We start from the raw sequence: 21,383 nt of genomic DNA on the forward strand, positions 1-21,383 counted from the left end.
AGAGAGATGGAGAGACAGAAATAGGGAGAGAGAGAGAGAGAGAGAGAGAGACTAAAAACAGACACTGATAGAGATTTAATCCTGAAAGGTTTTGTTTCATTGTTTTTGTGTGTGATTGTTTTCATTCATTTTGTTCTGTTAAAGTAAATCTGTAAAGATTATATACATGCATGTATATAACGTTTTAGCATCAATTAATCATTACTACATTCATTTTGAGACTTTAGTATAATTACCATAAACAAACCAGACGGGCTCATGGGAAATGTAGTTTTAATGTGGAGAAACACTAGAACTAACAATACTACTGGTGTGAGATAGAGGAGAACAATTGTCTTGACTGTCCTCTCATTTGTTTATAGTAATTATACCAAGAAATCACAATTAATTTGACTGATGTTTAAAAATGCTACATGTAGCACCTTTACAGAGGTGGGGACTCGAGTCAGACTCAAGTCACAATTTGAATTACTTGAGACTTGACTTGCTGCATGAAGAGAAGACTTGAGACTTGACTTGACTTGGGTTCTGGTGACTTGGGACTCGACTCTGACTTGTACTTTGATGACTTGAAAAGGTTTCTAAAGTCTTGACTTGAGATCTTGTGTTTGTGTAAATGACTCAGATTGAAAGTGATGAGATTTGTTCCAGCGGACGACTGAATTTAAATTCTGTTTTCTGAATTTGTATGGAATGATTGAATTTATTGAAGTTGAAACTGATTATAGAAATCAAACTCATGATGCTCTTACCAAGTTTTTATCCTATTAAAACCATATTGCATTGAAAAGTCCTAGATATTTAGTTTTCTTTAAGATATTAAATTGATACTGGACTCTTGATTTGTTCTGACTTGACTTGCTGTTCTACATTTAGACTTGAGACTTGATTGAGACTTGTGCCTCAAGACTTGAGACTGACTTGGGACACCTCTGGTTAATATACATAAGGGCTTTCATTCTGATTCTGCTTTTGATTCAGAGAAAGGAGAAGAGATAGAGGGATAGGGAGAGTGTGTGTGTGTGTGTGTGTGTGTGTGTGTGTGTGTGTGTGTGTGTGTGATCCTTGTTGTCACAGCCCACCAGCTCATGTTTCTGACCCTCTCAGAGCAGAATCACACTCTAAGTCCACTTGTAATGAACTCTCTCAACTCCTCTCTCCATTTCTGTTTTTTCTCTCTCTTCTCTGTTCTCTCTCTCTCTCTCTCTCCTTTCTCCCTCCTCTCAATTTATCTCTCTCTTTTCTCTATATTCTCGATTTCTCTCTGTTTTTTTCCCTTTCTCCCTCTCCTCTCCATTCATCTATTTTTTCTATATTCTCTATTTCTGTCCCTTTCTCTCTCTCCTTTCTCTCTCCTCCTCTCCATTTCTTTATATTCACTGTTTTTCTCCCTTTCTCCCTCCTTTCTCTCTCCTCTCCATTTCTCTCTATTCTCCCCCTCTCTCTCTCCCCTTTCTCTCTCTCTCCTCTCTCTTCCTCTCCATTTCTCTCTCTTTCTCTATATTCTGTTTTTCATCCTTTCTCTCTCCTCTCTCTTCTCCTCTCCATTTCTCTCCCTCTTTTCTCTATATTCTCTGTTTGTCTCCCTTTCTCTCTCTCTCTCCATTTCTCTCTCCTTGTCTGTTACACTCCCTCCTCTCTTCTCCCAACCCCTCACCTCTCTCTTAACCTCTTTCCTCTCTCTCTCTCTCTCTCTCTCTCTCTCTCTCTGTCTCTCTCTCCTTTCTCCCTCCTCAATGTATCTCTCTCTCTTTTCTCTATATTCTCGATTTCTCTGTTTTTTCCCTTTCTCCCTCTCCTCTCCATTTATCTCTTTTTTCTATATTCTCTATTTCTGTCCCTTTCTCCCTCTCTCTCCTTTCTCTCTCTCCTCTCCATTTCTTTATATTCACGGTTTTCTCCCTTTCTCCCTCCTTTCTCTCTCCTCTCCATTTCTCTCTATTTTCTCTCCATTCTCCCCCTCTCTCTCCCCTTTCTCTCTCTCCTCTCTCTTCCTCTCCATTTCTCTCTCTTTCTCTATATTCTCTGTTTTTCATCCTTTCTCTCTCCCCTCTCTTCTCCTCTCCATTTCTCTCCCTCTTTTCTCTATATTCTCTGTTTGTCTCCCTTTCTCTCTCTCTCTCTCCATTTCTCTCTCCTTGTCTGTTACACTCCTCTCTTCTCCCAACCCCTCACCTCTCTCTTAACCTCTTTCCTCTCTCTCTCTCTCTCTCTCTCTGTCTCTCTCTCCTTTCTCCCTCCTCAATTTATCTCTCTTTTCTCTATATTCCCGATTTCTCTCTGTTTTTTTCCCTTTCTCCCTCTCCTCTCCATTTATCTCTTTTTTCTATATTCTCTATTTCTGTCCCTTTCTCTCTCTCTCCTTTCTCTCTCCCCTTTCTCTCTCCTCCTCTCCATTTCTTTATATTCACTGTTTTTCTCCCTTTCTCCCTCCTTTCTCTCTCCTCCTCCATTTCTCTCTATTCTCCCCCTCTCTCTCTCCCCTTTCTCTCTCTCTCCTCTCTCTTCCTCTCCATTTCTCTCTCTTTCTCTATATTCTGTTTTTCATTCTTTCTCTCTCCTCTCTCTTCTCCTCTCCATTTCTCTCCCTCTTTTCTCTATATTCTCTGTTTGTCCCCCTTTCTCTCTCTCTCCCTCTCCATTTCTCTCTCCTTGTCTGTTACACTCCCTCCTCTCTTCTCCCAACCCCTCACCTCTCTCTTAACCTATTTCCTCTCTCTCTCTCTCTCTCTCTCTGTCTCTCTCTCCTTTCTCCCTCCTCTCAATTTATCTCTCTCTCTTTTCTCTATATTCTCGATTTCTCTCTGTTTTTTCCCTTTCTCCCTCTCCTCTCCATTTATCTCTTTTTTCTATATTCTCTATTTCTGTCCCTTTCTCTCTCTCTCCTGTCTCTCTCTCTCCTTTCTCTCTCCTCCTCTCCATTTCTTTATATTCACTGTTTTCTCCCTTTCTCTCTCTCTCTATTTCTCTCTCCTTGTCTGTTACACTCCCTCCTCTCTTCTCCCAACCCCTCACCTCTCTCTCAACCTCTTTCCTCTCTCTCTCTTTCTCTATATTCTCTGTTTTCCATCCTTTCTCTCTCCTCTCTCTTCTCCTCTCCATTTCTCTCCCTCTTTTCTCTATATTCTCTGTTTGTCTCCCTTTCTCTCTTCTCCTCTCCATTTCTCTCTCCTTGTCTGTTACACTCCCTCCTCTCTTCTCCCAACCCCTCACCTCTCTCTTAACCTCTTTCCTCTCTCTCTCTCTCTCTCTCTGCCTCTCTCTCTCTCCTCTTCCTGCAGTATAACTCGTCTCGTCCCAGGGAGGAGTGGGAGATGTGGCATCCCACGCTGATCGCCGAGGCTCTGTTCGCCATCGCCAACATCTTCAGCTCGCTCAGACTCATCTCCCTCTTCACCGCCAACTCCCACCTGGGCCCGCTGCAGATCTCTCTGGGCCGCATGCTGCTGGACATCCTCAAGTTCCTCTTCATCTACTGTCTGGTAGGCCAAAGTGCCTCAATTCTGGCTTTTTCCTCCTCATGTGTGTCTCAGATCTGATGTTTTCTAATCGGTGTGAACAGTGAAAAGCTGCATTGTTTATATTCCTATTCCTATATCTAGAACAAGAAAAAAAGGTACTTTTGCACACCTGTAGAGTAGGTAGACAGCAGGTGTGAGGGTGGAAAAAACGTGCATAAATATTCATCATTCATTCAGTAAGGAATAAATAATATAGCTGATGAACATTATTAAATGAATGAAGGTTGGACATCACATTAATAGTTTTAACCTCATGGATTTGTGGTACAGAATCAGATCCTGAAGCGTGCGACTTGTATTTGAACGCTCACATTGGAATTAGTCAGCGTTGCCATGACAACAAGTTAATCTTACATCATTCACCTGAGACAATAGTCAATTTTGGCATCATGGTAGCTCGTCTGAGCAGACACACAGCAGACATCTAAACTCAAAGGCACACAGTAACCAAAATGTATTCGAAACAAGCGGGAGAACTGTAGGCACAAAATCAGATTTGACATGAAACTATTCCCCAACACTGCATAGACACACACACACACACACACACACACACACACACACACACACACCTGGGACCACTATGGCTTTCTCTGGGAAGGATGCTACTGGATATTTGAAGCTTTTGGTCATATATATATGTCTGTTGGGTGAAGATTTACACTGTAACACACATTTATACACATATACACGCATCTGCTTAGGTAGACATATGTAGACACACACACACACACACGCACACACACACCTTGGACCACTGCAGCTCTCAGGATGCTGGACATACTCAACAGTGGGTTGTGAGAGAGTTTGTTTGTAGCGTATTGCTGTGTGTGTGTTTGTCTGCCTCTGCATTTTTGAAACTTTACAAGTTGAATTAACCTCAGTGAACTTTGCTGTTTGGTCTTGTCGTTCCGGTGGTAAAAATCCACTAAGTCTGTAATGATGAGGGAGCGAGCCGGCACACTGTACCCTTCACGGGAGGGAGAAGGACGCTAGGCCTATTTTATTAAATTCAAAACCCATTAATTCCTCCTCAGGGGAAATCCTAACCTACAACACAATTCACATGTGAATAGTTTGGCTCCATAAAGTCTTAAACTCAATCTCAATGCGCCTGCGGCACAGAAACCACGCCGTTCCTCACTAATACAATAGCAGCTTTACATAACACACACTACTTACTGTATATTGCTGGTAGTTATGTGCTGGTTCAAGTGAGAGCCGTGTCTCAAAATGCCTCGGGGGGGCGAACAGTGTTGTAACATAACACAACCTCAGATCCACAACAACTGAGGAGTTTCACTCCAAAATGAGATATCATCCATGTCTCCTGCTCTTCCATGACGACTGACGTGAAAATAAAACATGACTGTGCTTTTTAAACAGAAACTGAATGATGAACTTCACTTTTCTTTTCTGCAACTGATATGTTGTGTTTGGGAAATGAGCTCTTTCTATTCCTATGAATTCGGTGAGCTGTTTCAAGATACATGACAACCGTCCCAATGCTTAATTCTATATGTGATGCCGGACCATCTTAGTCTTAGAGTCCAAGCCAAGTGGTCCAGTCGAGTTCGAGTCAAGACCAGGTCCAAATGGGGTCGAGACCAAGTCGACACCGAGACGAGAGCAAAGCAAATCCTATAGGCAATACACAGCATACATGTCTTTCCAAACACAGTAATAATGCTTAAAGAGTTTCTGCAGGAGATCTGGACTAAACCCTTCAGCATGCAACTAATGCCAGAAGCACATTACAGGACCGCATGTTGCAGGACATCTCACATTTACCAAGTTACCGAATCCCATCTTGCATGAATATAGTGCGCACACTTTAGGATGAGGCGACGACGTGAGTGTGCACATTACAAGAGTCAATGGCAAGCGACTGCAGAGTCTCGCACACACTAGAAACCGCCGACGGAAAGCCAAATGGGTCATTAATGTAGCCGTTTGCACGCTGGCAACAACAACAACAACAATAAATGAACAGCAACTGGCTGCAATCTTTGTTTTTACATGCATATGTGCAGATGGAAAGCGTAGTGTGCAGTGTGGGTGTAGTGTGTTTCTTTGTCGCCACGTTTCCCAGGTGTGCTTTGCAGTAAACAGAGTGATGACATATCCTGCTGCGATCTAATTGGCCGATGTGACAGATCGCCTCGTTGTACCGCTCTCACACTACAAGAGCAACGACAGAAATATCAAACATGTTTGAAAGTGATCGGGACGTCCCAGACTGCAGACCGCTGGACCTTCTCACACTATGAAGTAGAAGTTTGAGGACTGTTACCTACACAGATTGAAATCCTATATAGAGCTGGGAAAAATAAGATAAAAATAAGATGGATAAAATTACCCACTTGCACATTTTTTTGATAGGCAGGAAAAAGGTGAGTTGTGTGTGCATTTGTGAGGGCCGGCATATGAATATGTTTTAATATGAGGGTGAGCTAATGCAATATTAATGCAAACGTGTGTGTGTGTGTGTGTGTGTGTGTGTGTGCTGTCCAGGTCCTGCTGGCGTTCGCTAACGGTCTGAACCAGCTGTATTTCTACTATGAGACCAAGGCCTCAGAGGAGCCCAACAACTGCAAGGGCATCCGCTGCGAGAAGCAGAATAACGCCTTCTCAACGTGAGTACCATCCTCAATGTGTGTGTGTGTGTGTGTGTGTGTGTGTGTGTGTGTGTGTGTGTGTGAAAGTCCCCCAAAGTTTTTGCTGTGAGGTTTACATAGTTTTGCTTGAGCGTCCCGACAAAATACACACATTTGTGAAAACTGTATGGCAGATCTGAGAGGGGAAAAGACTTTTCTTTGCATAGTCTGGAGGTATGTGTTTCCCTGCTGCGTATGTGTGTGTGTGTGTGTGTGTGTGTGTGTTTAGAGGTACCGCAGAGGCCGTAACTCGTAACTCGTTCTCCTACACAAACCCTCCTCCTATGCATCGTTGCACCAGATAATGATATGGAAAAGGTTTTTGGCTCAGCGAGAGCTCGGGCTGCGAGTGTGAGGCTCGTTTCTGTTGTATATGCATGAGGTGCAACAGTGACTGGGAGGCAGGAGGAATAGCAATATGGGGTTTTGTTCTGTGTGTGTGTGTGTGTGTGTGTGTGTGTGTGTGTGTGTGTGTGTGTGTGTGTGTGCGACGGGCAAATTTGCAAATGTAGAATAAGAGGCACAGTTTGAATTATGGCTTATATGGCACCTCTGCAACACACACACACACACACACACACACACAGATCCGGTGTGTCTTTGCTGAGAGAGGCAGAGCGAGAGCCAAGCCATGCAGTCATTGGGCTGAATATTGATGAGGCTTGCAGTTTGTTTTAGATAATAGCCTTATTGATCAGCGATCGATGCCATTACAGTGAAGCGGTCGGGACAATGATACGACTGCAAGGAGGACAGACGCCAAAACAAAAGATCGCCCTCTCAACTTTAAATTGTCCCTCTTATTATTAAAGGTAAGAGGTGTAGGATTTTCTCTAAATGTGGCAGCAGCAGATTAATGGGGATAGCTGCCATTGGCGATATGCAAGCAAAGTTTGTCATGCGGCTTTAATGTAGATAGTACAATAATAATACATAAATTAATACATAAAGGAGGCTTCTGTAATGAAGAATGTACCAGTCTGTCAGCCTGATCTCATATCAAATTCGTAGTTCGTAGTAATGAAAAGTAAGGCAGCCTAATTCAGTATGATATTCTTGGAACTACTTCATTCCCCTTTAAGGTTGCCAATTTGAGTCCCTGGATTGGCTGGGAAAATAAAGGCGGGGAACATGAATGAGTAACGCTCTCCTTTCCCTCAACAACCTCACATTCGGCTTCCAGCCAATATGAGTGTAAGGCAGCAGCCAGACTGATCCGTCTCCGTTCATTTTAGTTCATTTCCACTGAGAGCTGTCTGTTGTCCGGACAGGACCGATGACGCTCCGTCTGTCAGATTTCCATCTGTTTTGACGGACAAAAAGTTCAACCCAGATTTGTCACCGTCTGTCTAGCCAATCGGAGGCGTTCCTACGTTTGTTTTGTAAAAACTAGCGGCGAACACAGAGCCGACGGTCCGACCGAAACAAAGAGAAACCAGAGAAAGCGTGGTGGAGCGTTGGGATGACTGGAGGTTTTCCAGCTCGGTTTCTTATTGAGTTTATACAGTAGAGTCTGTTTCTTCTTGTTTCTATGAAGCAGCTCCGTTATGAGCAAAGCTTCCTGTTCTTCTGCCTCGCCGCCATGTTGACGCTCAGAACAAACCAACACACACACATCTATCATCAATAATTCTGTCTGTTTTCTGGTGGATCAGTGCGGCTGCCGCCTGAAGCAGAAAAGAGCACATGCAGATAAATAAAGGTTCAAATAAATCCTGCTGATCATCGCTGTTGGTCAAATTTTCCGTCTTTGCGACCGGGCCGATCGCCGCGCCGACGGCTAAGACGGCGCATAATGCAAACACAGCCTGCAGGCAGCCCAGCCCACATCAACATTCATGACTTTACAACCTGTGTGTGTGTGTGTGTGTGTGTGTGTGCCTCTCCTCCCGCTCTCTCCTTCACACACACTTATCAACATTTATGAGTTATTTCACAAGATCATTTCCTATTTGTGTCGGTGCGTCTCCCCCCTCCTTCCGCTCTCTCTACTTCACACATTTATCACCGCTCATGTGTTACATCGCGAGATCGTTTCCGCGGCGCCGCGTTGGTGTGTGTGTGTCTCTCTCTTTCTCTCTCTCTCTCTCTCCGTGTCTGTCTCTACCTCGCTCTCTCTTTCCCTTTCCTTCACACACTCTTTCACTTTCTCTCACTTTCACTCTACAAACCTCCGTCTTTCTTCTCTCTCTCTCTTTCTTTCTCTCTCTCTCTCTCTCTCTCTCTCTCTCTCACACAGCTTCTCTATGTCTCTCTCCCTCACCATGGCAGCTGATCCACCAGACGAGACGGGACAGCAGGACCTTCCGCCCCAATGTGTTTAACATACTTTAACTCAACATACATTATCACCTAGTGTCCCTGCCACACACACACACACACACACACACACACACACACACACACACACACACTCTACGCAGTGATACATGGCTGCTCTATAGAGAACTTACAGGACGTTCATAAGCACTACAGCCTGAAGTGATTTAGCTGTACACTGTAGTGCCTCACACACACACACACACACACACACACACACACACCATAAAGTGCTTACAGGACATTCACAACAGCACTATAGGTTGGAATGATTTAACTGTACCCTATTCTACTGCCAAGTGCGCTATCTCACACACACACACACACACTTAATGTCTCACACACTCCCTCCCAGTCACACACACAAATATATGTATGCACACACACACACACTTGCACACAAATACCTCATACACTCTTACACACATCATCTCTGTCTCACACAAATTCATATACTCACACTACTCTCTCTCTCTATCACTGTCTCTCCCTCTCTCCCTCTCTCTCTCTCTCTCTCTCTCTCTCTCTGTCTCTCTCTCTCTCTCTCTCTCTCCCTCCTACACAGTCACAGCATAACATTGAAGTGATTGAGCGGCTGCGTGGATCGGCTGTACCAGTTTATGACTTGTCTTAGTGGAGAGAAAGCTTAAAGGAGAGGAGGGGAGAGGAGGGCAGAGGAGAGGAGAAGAGAGCAGGAAATGAGAGATGAGAAGAGAGGAGGAGAGAAGAGGGAACAAGAGAAGAGATGAGAGAACAGAAAAGAGAGGAGAGGAGAAAGGAGAGAGCAGAGGAGAGGAAAGAAGAGGAGAGTGGGTAACAAGAGGAGAAAAGAGACAGAATAGTGGAAGGGAGGGGAGAACAGAGAAAAAAGAAAATAATGAATGAATGAACAGTAGACATCAGATTATGTTAGATGAAGAGAGGAAAAGGAGGAGGAGGCGCTGAGAGGAGAGGAAAAGAATGGAGAGGTGAAGAAGAAGAAAGACAGGAGAGGGGGGAAAGAGGGGGAGGAGTGAACAAATGGAGAAGGGAGGGAGAAAAAGAGGTAACGGTAGAAGAAGGGAGAAAGGAAGAAAGGGAGTGACAGAGGAGGGAATGAATGAAGGGAGGGAAGGATGAAACGACAGGAAAAGAAGGATGAAGGGAGGGAGGAAGAGAAGGATGGAGGGAGGGGTAAAGGTAAGGAGGGAGAAAGGGATGGAAAAACAGTTAAAGATGGATGAAAGGAGGGAAGGGTAAGAAGTATGGAGTGACAGGGAGGGAGCAAGGGAAGGAGAGAAGGATGGAGAAATAGGAAAGGAGGGGGGGAAGAGAAGGTAAGAGGGATGGAGTGACAGAGGAAGAAAGGGGGAGAGGAAAAGGAGGAATAAAGGTAGGGAAGGAGAGAAGGATGGACCAACAGAGAAAAGGAGGGAGGAAAGGAGGGATGAATGACAAGTGACTGAATGAATAAACAAACGAATGAATCGTGTCTCCGTCTCTCCCTCAACTTCGTCTCTCTCTTCCTTTCTCTTTCTCGTTCTCTCTCTTCTCGCCGTTCTTTTCATCTCACTCCATCCGTCTCGTTCATTATCTCTCGTTTGTTCTCTCGTTTCGTAACATTGCAACGTCACGCTGTGTCGCTTCGTTCCCCCTGTCTCTCCCTCTTTCTCTTCATTTACACACTCACCTCATTCTCTCTCTCTCTCTCTCTCTCTCTCTCTCTCTCTCTCGTTAAACACACACACATGAATGAGCATAGACACACACACAAACACAAGCCTATGTACATATTTCCCCCCCATACATACACACACACATGCACATATATACAGAAACGTATAGTTTTACACCAACACACACATACAGACACACACATAACACGTATTACACAACACAATACACACACACACACACACACACACACACACACACACACACACACATAGTATATGCAGAGATGGGCAGATACCACACTATCATCACACACACACAAACAGCTATGTTACATGAAGCAACACACACACACACACACAACATACACAAAGATAATAAATCAGACACGACACATATACACCCACAAACACATAGCTTACACCAACACACACACACACACACACACAGACTCACACACACACACACAGAAACGAGAATAAATGTTGGGAGTGTTGAATATTTCATGCAGCACAAATACAAGACCCTCCAGACAAAATCTCTCTCTCTCTCTCTCTCTCTCTCTCTCTCTCTCTCTATGTCTCTCACTCAATCTTCTCATTCTCTCTTCCTTTCCGTCTCCTCGTTAATATAATTTTTTCTCTCTCTCTTCTCTTTCCCCCTTTCTCTGTCTCTCTCTCTCTCTCTCGCTCTCTCTCTGGTGATGTAGTGTCGGGGCGCTACGTTGCCAATTGTTGCTTCATCAAAAATTCAATAACCTCCGCTGTAACTGCGACTGTCACACAAATAGACAAAGGGAGGAAGAGATGGGCGGGGGTGTGAAAGGGGAGAGAGAGGAGAAAAGTGAGTGAGAGATTGGACCGAGGGGGGATGGAAGAAGAGAGATGAAAGGAAAGATAGAAAGAAAGAGAGCAGTTAATGGATCATTGTAACGACACAAAGATAGAAAAATAGAGAGATGAAGGAGGGGAGGGATGAAAGGAGGGAGGGTGAGGAAGAGGGAGAGAGAGGAGAAGGGAGGGATGAACGGAGGGAGAGAGGAATGGAGCAACAGAGAGAGGGAGGGATGAAGGGAAGGAGGAAGAGCAGGATGGTAAAAAGGGAGGGAGGGATGGAGAAGGGAGGGAGAAAAAGAGGTAACGGTAGAAGAAGGGAGAAAGGAAGAAAGGGAGTGACAGAGGAGGGAATGAATGAAGGGAGGGAAGGATGAAACGACAGGAAAAGAAGGATGAAGGGAGGGAGGAAGAGAAGGATGGAGGGAGGGGTAAAGGTAAGGAGGGAGAAAAGGATGGAAAAACAATTAAAGATGGATGAAAGGAGGGAAGGGTAAGAAGTATGGAGTGACAGGGAGGGAGCAAGGGAAGGAAAGAAGGATGGAGAAATAGGAAAGGAGGGGGGAAGAGAAGATAAGAGAGATGGAGTGACAGAGGAAGAAAGGGGGAGAGGAAAAGGAGGGATAAAGGTAGGGAAGGAGAGAAGGATGGACCAACAAAGAAAAGGAGGGATGAAGGGAAAGAGGAAGAGAAGGATGGAGACACAGAAAAGGAGGGATGAGGGGAGAGGAAGAAATAAGGAGAGAGAAACCAAGAGATTGGTGAAGGGGGGGAGGGAGAGAAGGATGGAAAAACAGAGGAAAGGAGGAGAAGAGAAGGATGGACCAACAGAGGAAAGGAGGGGTGAAGGGAGGGAGGAAGAGAAGGATGGAGTGATAGAGGAAAAAGAGTGATGAAGGGAGAGAAGGGAGAAATGAGAAATGAAAGTGGTCTGCTGTGTTCCAGCACACTCTACCTCCTTTCCTTCCTCCCTCTTTCTTTTCCTCTTTCAATAACTATATTTCTTTTTTTTCCTCCTTTATACCAAGTTTTGATATGTGCAAACAAAAAAAAAGAAATGCTGAATATGTTCTGCTAGGCTTTCCTTCTAGCTGTCAGATGTCAACAACTTCTACCCATAATCCCTTGTGTTTTGGCATGATTTCCTGTAGTTGGTTGGATTACTTTAGTTATTTTTAAGGCGGTCAAAAGTTTTGACATCTGTGCACAGTGAGTTGAGTTAGTCTGTTTCTGCCGATGTTAGGGAATGATGACTTTTCTTCTCCACTAAAGGCAGGCTAAGCTACGCTAGTCTATAGCATTTAAGGGACTATTTTAAGTTAAATTGATGATGCTTACCAGCTAGGTTTGCTAACATGCTAATGTTGACTAGAAGAGCTAGAGAGAGAAGTACAGTCTGTGATGAAGCTACGTTAGCCTCGTCGCTAACGTTAGCTTTCAGTTGAGTTCTGACAGTTTGATAACAGACTCATCTGCTCAGTTCTCAAGCGAGTGTGACAGACTTTACAGCCTTAATAGAGAGCCTAAGTCCCTCCCCTTCCGGTGGACCACCATGGGACCTTATTTCGGAAAAAATATGTACGGTAGTCAACGGCGAGAGACAAATAATTGTTTGATCCCGTTTGAATTGTGCCATGAATTACACATATGATGTTTTGTCAATTTAAAAGATAATTTTGCAAGTCAAGAAAGTCGCAGTTTGTCGTAAAACTGTTGAAGTATAAGACTGTGAAAATACGTAATTAGAAAGACTACACACCCAAAAGTCGCGCAAGTGACGTAACTTTCTCTCTCCACGAGCTAACCAGAGCCGCTGAAGCTAAGTCCCTCTCAGATAGCAGGAGTATTATACACAACCTGGAAGGCAGACAGTAAGAACGGATTTAAACTGGTTTAGGATAGTTTTAGTACAGTGGGGGCTAACGTTAACGCGATGCCTGTGTGTGTTTCCTATGTTTCCTTCCATGTCGGTGTCGGTGACGTATATTGTGCGAGACGAGAGATGTAGTTCACTGAGCGGTTTCACACAAAACTTACTTTAAAAGTTACTTTACTGTTTTACAACAAACTGCGACTTTCTTGACTTGCAAAATTATCTTTTAAATTGACAAAACATCATATGTGTAATTCATGGCACAATTTAAACGGGATCAAACAATTATTTGTCTCTCGCCGTTGACTACCGTACATATTTTTTCCGAAATAAGGTCCCATGGGGGACAGCGGAAGTGGAGGGACTTAGGCTCTCTATGTCCAGACTTGTGTTGTCACCATAGCAACAAGCCCTAAAATTCTGTAGTCGCCACTGTATGCTGTACTAGCCAACCGTGCTGTGCATTCAAGTTCTGTGGAGGAAACACTGCAGAGTTCAAACACACCGCTCCAAACATGCTCGATGTGAACGAACCCTGAAGAAGGTGATGGAGCCTCTTCAGCTGACACCAGCAGAACCGCTGCCAGCTCCTAAACCACCTCTAACACCTTGTTACAGACGCGCTTTCACATGAATTTTTGTTTTTATGTGTTTCTTTCCCGTTGTATTTCCCCGATGTTCATCTGCAGCCCGATTTATAATTCATGTCTGGCTTTTTTGTTGTTTGTATTATCCACTTTATTTATTAGAGCTTTATTGTCTGCAAAGCTCTTTGTGGTGCTGTTTTGAAAAATCCTTTACAAATCAAATTCACTGTTGTTTTATTTCTCTCTCCTCTCTCTCTCTCTCTCTCCCCCCCCCCCCCCCCCCCCCCCCACCCCCCTCTCTCTCTCTCTCTCTCTCTCAGGTTGTTTGAGACTCTCCAGTCTCTGTTCTGGTCGGTGTTTGGTCTGTTAAACTTGTACGTCACCAACGTCAAGGCTCGTCACGAGTTCACAGAGTTCGTGGGGACGACCATGTTCGGGACGTACAACGTCATCTCTCTGGTGGTTCTGCTCAACATGCTGATAGCCATGATGAACAACTCCTACCAGCTGATCGCCGTGAGTCACAACACTAAATATGCCGGTGCATGAAGCAGAGCTGGACCTGGAACAGCAGCCATTTGTGATTCAGCTCAGTGTGCTGACAGACAGGATGAACGAGGCAGGGCAAGCTTTATTTATATAGCACACACAAGGCTTCAAATACAACACAAAAATACTTTATTTGTCTAGTAAAATGACATATTAAATAAACTAAAATGTAAACTGAAATCATTTCTTTTCACTACAGCCTGTAATTAGGTCTTGTATTGTGTCCTTGTGTTTTGCATGTATATCTCTGTATTTATGTTTCTATTCTTAAATGTAAAGCACATTGTGTTGCCTTGTGTATGAAATGTGCTCTATAAATAAAATTGACTTGATAAAATAGGTAAGTAAGGATAATAATAAAAAATACAAATAATAATAAAAAAATAGCACTTGTTACATCTACATAGAGATGGTTTTGAACGATTCCTGCTAACTGAGTAAGACAGGCAGGAAACTAAGGATTACTAGCCACTTTCACTATTTTACTGGCCAAAATTAATTTCAAATGGAAAATAACTTCTAAAATGTATTGGTTAACTGGTAGAGTTGACAAACTTACCAGTCACAGTTTAAACTTGTCAGTATTTGGCTGGTTGTTAATTTTATATCATCAGTATATCAGTAATAATAACATACTAAATGCAAATTGTTTTGACCTGTAACTGTAAATTGCTAAATTGATCGACTCCCTCCTCCTCCTCCTCCCTCCCCCCTCCTCCTCCCTCCTCCTCCTCCCTGCTCCCCCTCCTCCTCCCTCCCCCCTCCTCCTCCTCCTCCCTCCTCCTCCTCCCTGCTCCTCCTCCCTCCTCCCCCTCCTCCTCCAGGACCACGCCGACATCGAGTGGAAGTTCGCCCGCACCAAGCTGTGGATGAGTTACTTCGACGAGGGCGGGACGCTGCCGCCGCCCTTCAACATCATCCCCAGCCCCAAGTCCATCTGGTACCTGCTGATGTGGCTCCACAACAAGCTCTGCAGGAGGGGCCTGCCGCCCGGGGACGACGTGCACAAGTGTGAAAACCTGAGGGAGTTCACGGTAAGAGCAAACACACACACACTCTCACACACACACACACACACACACACACACACACACACACACACACACGTACAGCCACACTTCATATATCATTTCATAGCATTTATGGGAGAATTTTTGTTTAAATAAAATCTTAATCCCTCTTCATGTCCTTCAATTTTACATCTATTTTTTTTCACTCTTTTTCAGTTCTTTTCCCCCTCTTTCGGCTCTTTTTCCCTTCTTTTTCGGCTTTTTTTTTCCTATTTTTTGTATATTTTTCCCTCTTTTTCATCTCCTTTTTCCCTCTTTTTCGGCTCTTTTTTCCCTGCTCGGCTCTATTGTTGAAAAGTATACCATTCCTTACCACTACCTCACTCAGACACACACACACACACGCACACACACACACACACACATACTGGCTGTGAGGGGGACAACTGCCTAGCAACGATGCACACAAATGTGAATGTGAGATCCTTCCAGAGTTCACTGTAAACAGACAATACATGTAATATGTGTGTGTGCAGATAGACACAGCTGCTTGCATGTTCACTCTCTCTCTCTCTCTCTCTCTCTCACACACACACACACACACACAGGGATGCTTTCTGTTCTAGCAGCCAATGCCATCGCTAGAAAGATTTGTGTCTCAGAAATAAACATAATTCTGCACAGTCAGACTTTTATTTATCACATCATATCGTGGTTTTATTGAATCGTGAACCCCGTACTGCGTATCGAATCGTATCCTGAGAAAAGCAGAGCGTCCAATCACTAGTAAGAAGGGTCAGTGTCTTGCTCAAGGACACTCTGTCAGGCCAGGAGGCAGCTGCCGGGAACCAAACCTGTGACATTACGGTAACGGGACGGTCGCTCTAACCAGCAGGCGGCTCTGCCTCCACAAGTCGCTCTGCTGCCCCGCTTCTCCAAGCTGCAGCTGAGAAAAACAGCTTCAGTAGACAGAACAGAAGTTTAAAAACTGAAGAATAAACACATGCAAGCTTTTCATTTATTTATTCATGCGCAGCCTAATATGCTGGCGTGGCCATATGGCCGTCACCGGATACTCATGCAAACAAGGTCTGCAGGACTTAACCTCAGCCGGGCCGAGGGGCCGCGTGTTGACTATTGATGTTCATGTTAACAAGTCGCCATGGGACTCGTCGGGTTTACATGCACACAGCGCTGCGGTTACTGTGAATAATAACATTAAAGTCGAGATGAAACGGCATTTCGAGAGTATCTAACTTCCGTATCGTGACGTATTTCCGAGTGAAACAGGAAAGACAGGCGGGACGTAACGTTGGGAGGAATTTGATTTGAACGTTGAAAAGTGGGTGTGTCATAACACCCGAAGACACACCGAAGTACCGTGCTGTTGCTAGCTAGCTAACTAATGAATCTTAGCCTCTTAGCTCTGTGCGCTAAAAGTTGAAGATTGATTGATGGGTGGATGTCATGATATTATTGGTTGAGATTGGTTATGGGCATGCTTATGTAAGCACACGGCATATTTTGTTTTACAGGAAGAAAACATGATTGAATTTTGATATAAGAATACAAAGAAATTGATTTTTTGTATTTTTTTTGGCATATATTGTTAAATAGGTGCACAATATGACTGGGGATATGATCTAAAAGGGTTAAAAAGGCATTTTTCATTTCATCTCGACTTTAAGCTGGTAGTTTAAAGTATTTACTTGATTTGAAGGATTGTGATTTAATAACTCCGGTCTACGTGGATTTATTTGGTAATCGGGTTAGTTTACTTGGTTGAGATTCAGCTCACAGCGATCTCCATGTCAGATGGAAAATGTTGGAATATTCTGTCAGGTTGCGTTGACGTGCTTTCTGAACATTTCAATGCAAACAGTATTATTCTCAGTGTTAGCTGAGAGCCAAACACGCTGTAAGGTCTTCGTTCGGCACGCGACATGTGACACACACGAATGTTGCCATGATGTCATCAGTGTCAACAAACACGCCGTCGCTGCATCCTGATCAACTTCCTCTGTGACCTTTCTGACACATTCAGAAAACTGAATGAAATCAGACCAAGGTGTTTACAGGGATGCAGCAGAGATGTAGGTGTGTTAACCTGGTTACGCTCACACCGATTATGACTTTTCATGGCTTTGTGAAGTGAACATAACAGACTGTAAGGAGGATAACTCAACATCCGCCTCATGGTTGTAAGCATAAAATTGTTTATAAACATTCAGTGAAACATATAATAACTTTGTCATATGCCATTTCTACTTATCTACTTATTATTTCACCCATTGTAAGAACAGAACGATTTTCAGTAGAGGCAAAAAAAAAAGAAAAAATGTATCTGGATGTAATCTGAACGCCCCGAAATGACGACAGCACTGCACAACACTATAGATCAGCCCAGCTGCTCGCAGTGTGAACGCACCAACACGGTGTCATCAAAAGTCGTGAAATGACAAGCTCTGAATAGCAGATTTCCGTGCTTTGGACACGAATTATGTGAAAATGACGTTCCTCCACCGCAAACTGGATTCTGTGGTAAAAACATGAATTGGACATGCTAAAGGTTGACTAATGATTAAGTTTAGGAAACTAAAGCAACTTGGTTCAGGTTTGGAAAAGGCTTTGGTCGGTTTAATAAGAAAAAACTTTAACTAAAAATTAACATTTGACTCACGGTAGAAATTTCCTTCGTACAAACTGGGAATTGAACTCCGGTCGTCTGTATTGAAGTCAAACTCATCGCCCATCCAGCACCCGACCACAACACCCTGACTGTCCCTGAGCTGCTTCACTGCAATCTCGGAACCCATCGTCTATCGGTCTGATTAGACTCTGGGGGCGACAGCCAATATTTTGGGGTTTCCGGAGTAGCCAGCGGACATCCGGGCCAAGACTTCCTCTTCCGTGCGCCGGTCATTGTTTACAGTCCGATTAGCAACTTGAGACGCGAGAATGGAGTTGGAGTCGAACGTTTCTCCACACAATACACAAACATCGATACATTTTGTAGGTGTTTTAGGTCCAGACGACATTTCGGCTAATCTCTATAAACAGATATCTGCATATGAGACGTCGTCTCTCAACTCCGACTCCATTCTCGCGTCTCAAGTTGCTAATCGGACTGTAAATAATGACCAGCGCACGGAAGAGGAAGTCTTGGCCCGGATGTCCGCTGGCTACTCCGGAAACCCCAAAATATTGGCCGTCGCCCCCAGAGTCTAATCGTCGTCGGACCGATAGACGATGGGTTCAGAGATTGGCTTCACTGTGACTCTACTGCCTGTTTACAGTCGTGTCTCCTTCAGGGAACCGTTTCTCGCTGGGAAAACTGAATTTTAATACATAACCTGCTACCAACACGTAATTTGGTGTGAACAAGTCGTGTTCATTTCACGTTTCCGTGTGAATTCAGGTTGGGTGACACACACACACACAGCAGAGCCTCACATCAGTGGGAGGGGAGGAGTGATATATACTGTATGTATCACTCCACATAAACACAACAGAAGAGTTCTAGTGTCGACGCTCATGTTACAGCGGTGTGCTCCACGCCCCGATAAACACACACACAGTCCCATTTAACCGTCCAATCATCTGTAGAAACAAAGCCGTTCTCGCTTTCTCACTCTCTCACTCTCTCTCTCTCTCTCACACACACACACACACACACACACACACAGAGAGTACAGCTGGCATGTTCACCTCAGTTGAAGTCAGCTGAGTTATATAAGCCAACCAGCCCACATAGGTTCACAGAGCCACACAGCACTGCAGAGATCTGATCGAGAGAGAGAGAGAGAGAGAGAGAGAGAGAGGGAGGGAGAGAGAGAGGGAGAGTGTGTGTGTGTGTGTGTGTGTGTGTGTGTTGACAGAATAAGCGAAAAACAGAGCATGAGATATGGAGGGGGAATGATAGCTGTGAAGAGAGAGAGAGAGACTGTTAGATACAGGAAGATGTGATGTGGAGAGGATGAATGTAGGTTTGTGTGTGTGTGTGTGTGTGTGTGTGTGTGTCTGTGTTGATAGAATCAGCGAGACCGGGATTGTGTATATGTGTGATGTGATTTGTTATTAGACTTTGGGGTAGTGAGAGAGAGAGAGAGATGGAGAGAAGTGAGAAAGGGGAGATGAGGTAGATGAGTATGAAACATGATGAAAGAGAGAGCAATGAAAGGAGCGAGAGGAGAGAGAGAGAGACAGAGAGAGAGGGAGAGAGAGAGACAGAGAGAGAGGGAGAGAGAGAGAGATGCTGGTAAAGCTTAATGAAATTGAATCGAATTGAGAAAAATGAACAAAATGGGGAGAGAGCAAGAGAGAGAAAGAAATGGGGAGGAGAAGATATGGAGAGGATGAACGTGTGTGTGTGTGTGTGTGTGTGTGACAGAGAAGGAGATGGGATAAATGGATATTGTAGAGACAGAGATAAGAGCAGAGCAAATGGAGAAAAATTGAAAAACTAATTCCCTACTCGGAAATTTCACATGAATATGAAATGTGAAAATGATGGAAAATGAAGTCGGAAAGTTGGAGAAAATTTTGCTGCCCGAGTTTCCGAGTTATGACGCAACGATCGCCTTTCATCTTGTCAACATGGAGGAAAAATAAAGTTATGACAGAACGATATACTTATACGCTTAAAATCTTTCTCCACCTTGTATGCTTTCTTTCCTCCTCGCTCTCACTGGATTTTAAAAAAACAAGAAGCAGCCAAATCCACATCATCCTTTTCAGAACGGCCATGTTTGTTTATCTTTTGCGTTGAGGAAGAAATGGAAAAGTACCTGCTACTAAGCAACATTCCTATATGCTCAGCACTATTCAGCGCTATAAAACTCATCCAGATCATCCAGATTTGGAGTTCCTCGGCTCCCAACCTGCATGATTGAATAAACCTGTCAAGTTTTCTTCCACATTTGTCTTCCGGGTTCAATTTTCCGACAAAACGACACGTGAACGCAGCACGATTTGGAAGTCGGACTTTCCCACCGGCACTCGAACGCACCAAAAGACTGAGAAAGATGGAGGGGTGAGGTAGACGAGTGCAGGAACTTTTCATTATTGTCCCTTAACCAAAATGTGTCCATCAGCATCAGTGTGTCCCGTGGAAGTATCAGCTAAAAGAAAAGAAATGTGAATCACTTTAGCGCTGTTTTAGCACTAAAGACAGGAATTAGTTGTAAAAAAAAATAAATAAATAAAATCAGCACGCTAAAAATAGCCTGAATGCTCTCACTGCTCACTTGATTCAATTGATTCCTGTATCTGACGAGGTGAATCTGAGGAGCGCTTCATTGCCAAACCACTTTCCATTTCTGCTCATTTCTTCTGGTTAGATGACTCTTGATTATGGATGAGAGCGTCCGCTAACGGCCGGAAATGTAAATGAAGAGCTGAAGTTCTCTCTCCTAAAATGCTGCATATCCACTTTGAGAGCGGAAAAAAAAAATCATTAACTAAAGTTTATTATTCAGTATCTCTCGAATACAGAGGATCTGGGCTGTAAAAGTGTCATTTTGTCAGCTGAAGACAATCGGTTACCGGCTATATTTTGTTTTATTTCTGTGCTATTAATCATTTTGTAAGAAAAGGAGGTGGATATCTTTCATTTTGGAGCGAAACTCTGTATGTAATATGAGATCGGCTGAGAGGAAGATGAGGAGAGATGGAGGGAAAGATGGAGGATGAACGCCGAAACGTGACGAGAGGAGAAGAGAGAGAATATTATATAATTTCATAATTTTATATAAATATGTATATTCGCTGAAAAGCTCTATTTTTAATGGCTAATATTATATTTTGCTGATTTATTTTCCCTCACAAACACAGATTACGTAAACACAGAAACACTGATAGTCAGTGGACAGTGGAGGGTCTGGATACACAGCAACACACACACACACACACACACACACACACACACACACACACACACACACACAGTGATACATGGGAGGGGATGGGATTCATTTTCTGTTAATTGATGATTCATTTTTTACATTAATTTCTTCTTACATGCTTTGGCAATATTGTTTGTTTTTTAAACTGTCAGCCAATAAAGCGCAATGAATTGAATTGAATTGAATTAACGTGATTTTGTGTTGGTTTTTTTTCAGGAGCGTCACGCCGACAGTCTGATACAGAATCAACATTACCAGGTCTGTACCACTTATTAAGGCCTCATGTGTGTGTGTGTATGTGTGTGTGTGTGTGTGTGTGGCACAGAACATTGCCACATCTGTACCACAACACTACCACCTACTAGAGCTGTATATGTGTGTGTGACTGAATGTGTGTGTGAGTGAGAGTTCTGTGTGTGTGTGTGTGTGTGTGTGTGTGTGTGCGCTTTCTGCATATTTACCCTTTTCTTCCACTCTT

At 43.7% G+C, this 21,383-nt stretch overlaps 1 protein-coding gene across 1 annotated transcript in view; it reads left to right on the plus strand.

Moving 5' to 3' along the window:
• The window catches only part of trpc5a (transient receptor potential cation channel, subfamily C, member 5a), an 81,128-nt gene that overhangs the window by 52,196 nt on the left and 7,549 nt on the right, over positions 1 to 21,383 (plus strand). Inside the window, exons 11-15 of the mRNA XM_078291577.1 lie at positions 3,282 to 3,482; positions 6,036 to 6,157; positions 13,764 to 13,959; positions 14,817 to 15,026; positions 21,122 to 21,163. Coding sequence (XP_078147703.1) covers positions 3,282 to 3,482; positions 6,036 to 6,157; positions 13,764 to 13,959; positions 14,817 to 15,026; positions 21,122 to 21,163 — 771 coding nt within the window. The remainder of the gene's footprint in view (positions 1 to 3,281; positions 3,483 to 6,035; positions 6,158 to 13,763; positions 13,960 to 14,816; positions 15,027 to 21,121; positions 21,164 to 21,383) is intronic.

This window comes from Centroberyx gerrardi, chromosome 23 (assembly GCF_048128805.1).
Source record: "Centroberyx gerrardi isolate f3 chromosome 23, fCenGer3.hap1.cur.20231027, whole genome shotgun sequence".
Classification (NCBI taxonomy): Eukaryota; Metazoa; Chordata; class Actinopteri; order Beryciformes; family Berycidae; genus Centroberyx; species Centroberyx gerrardi.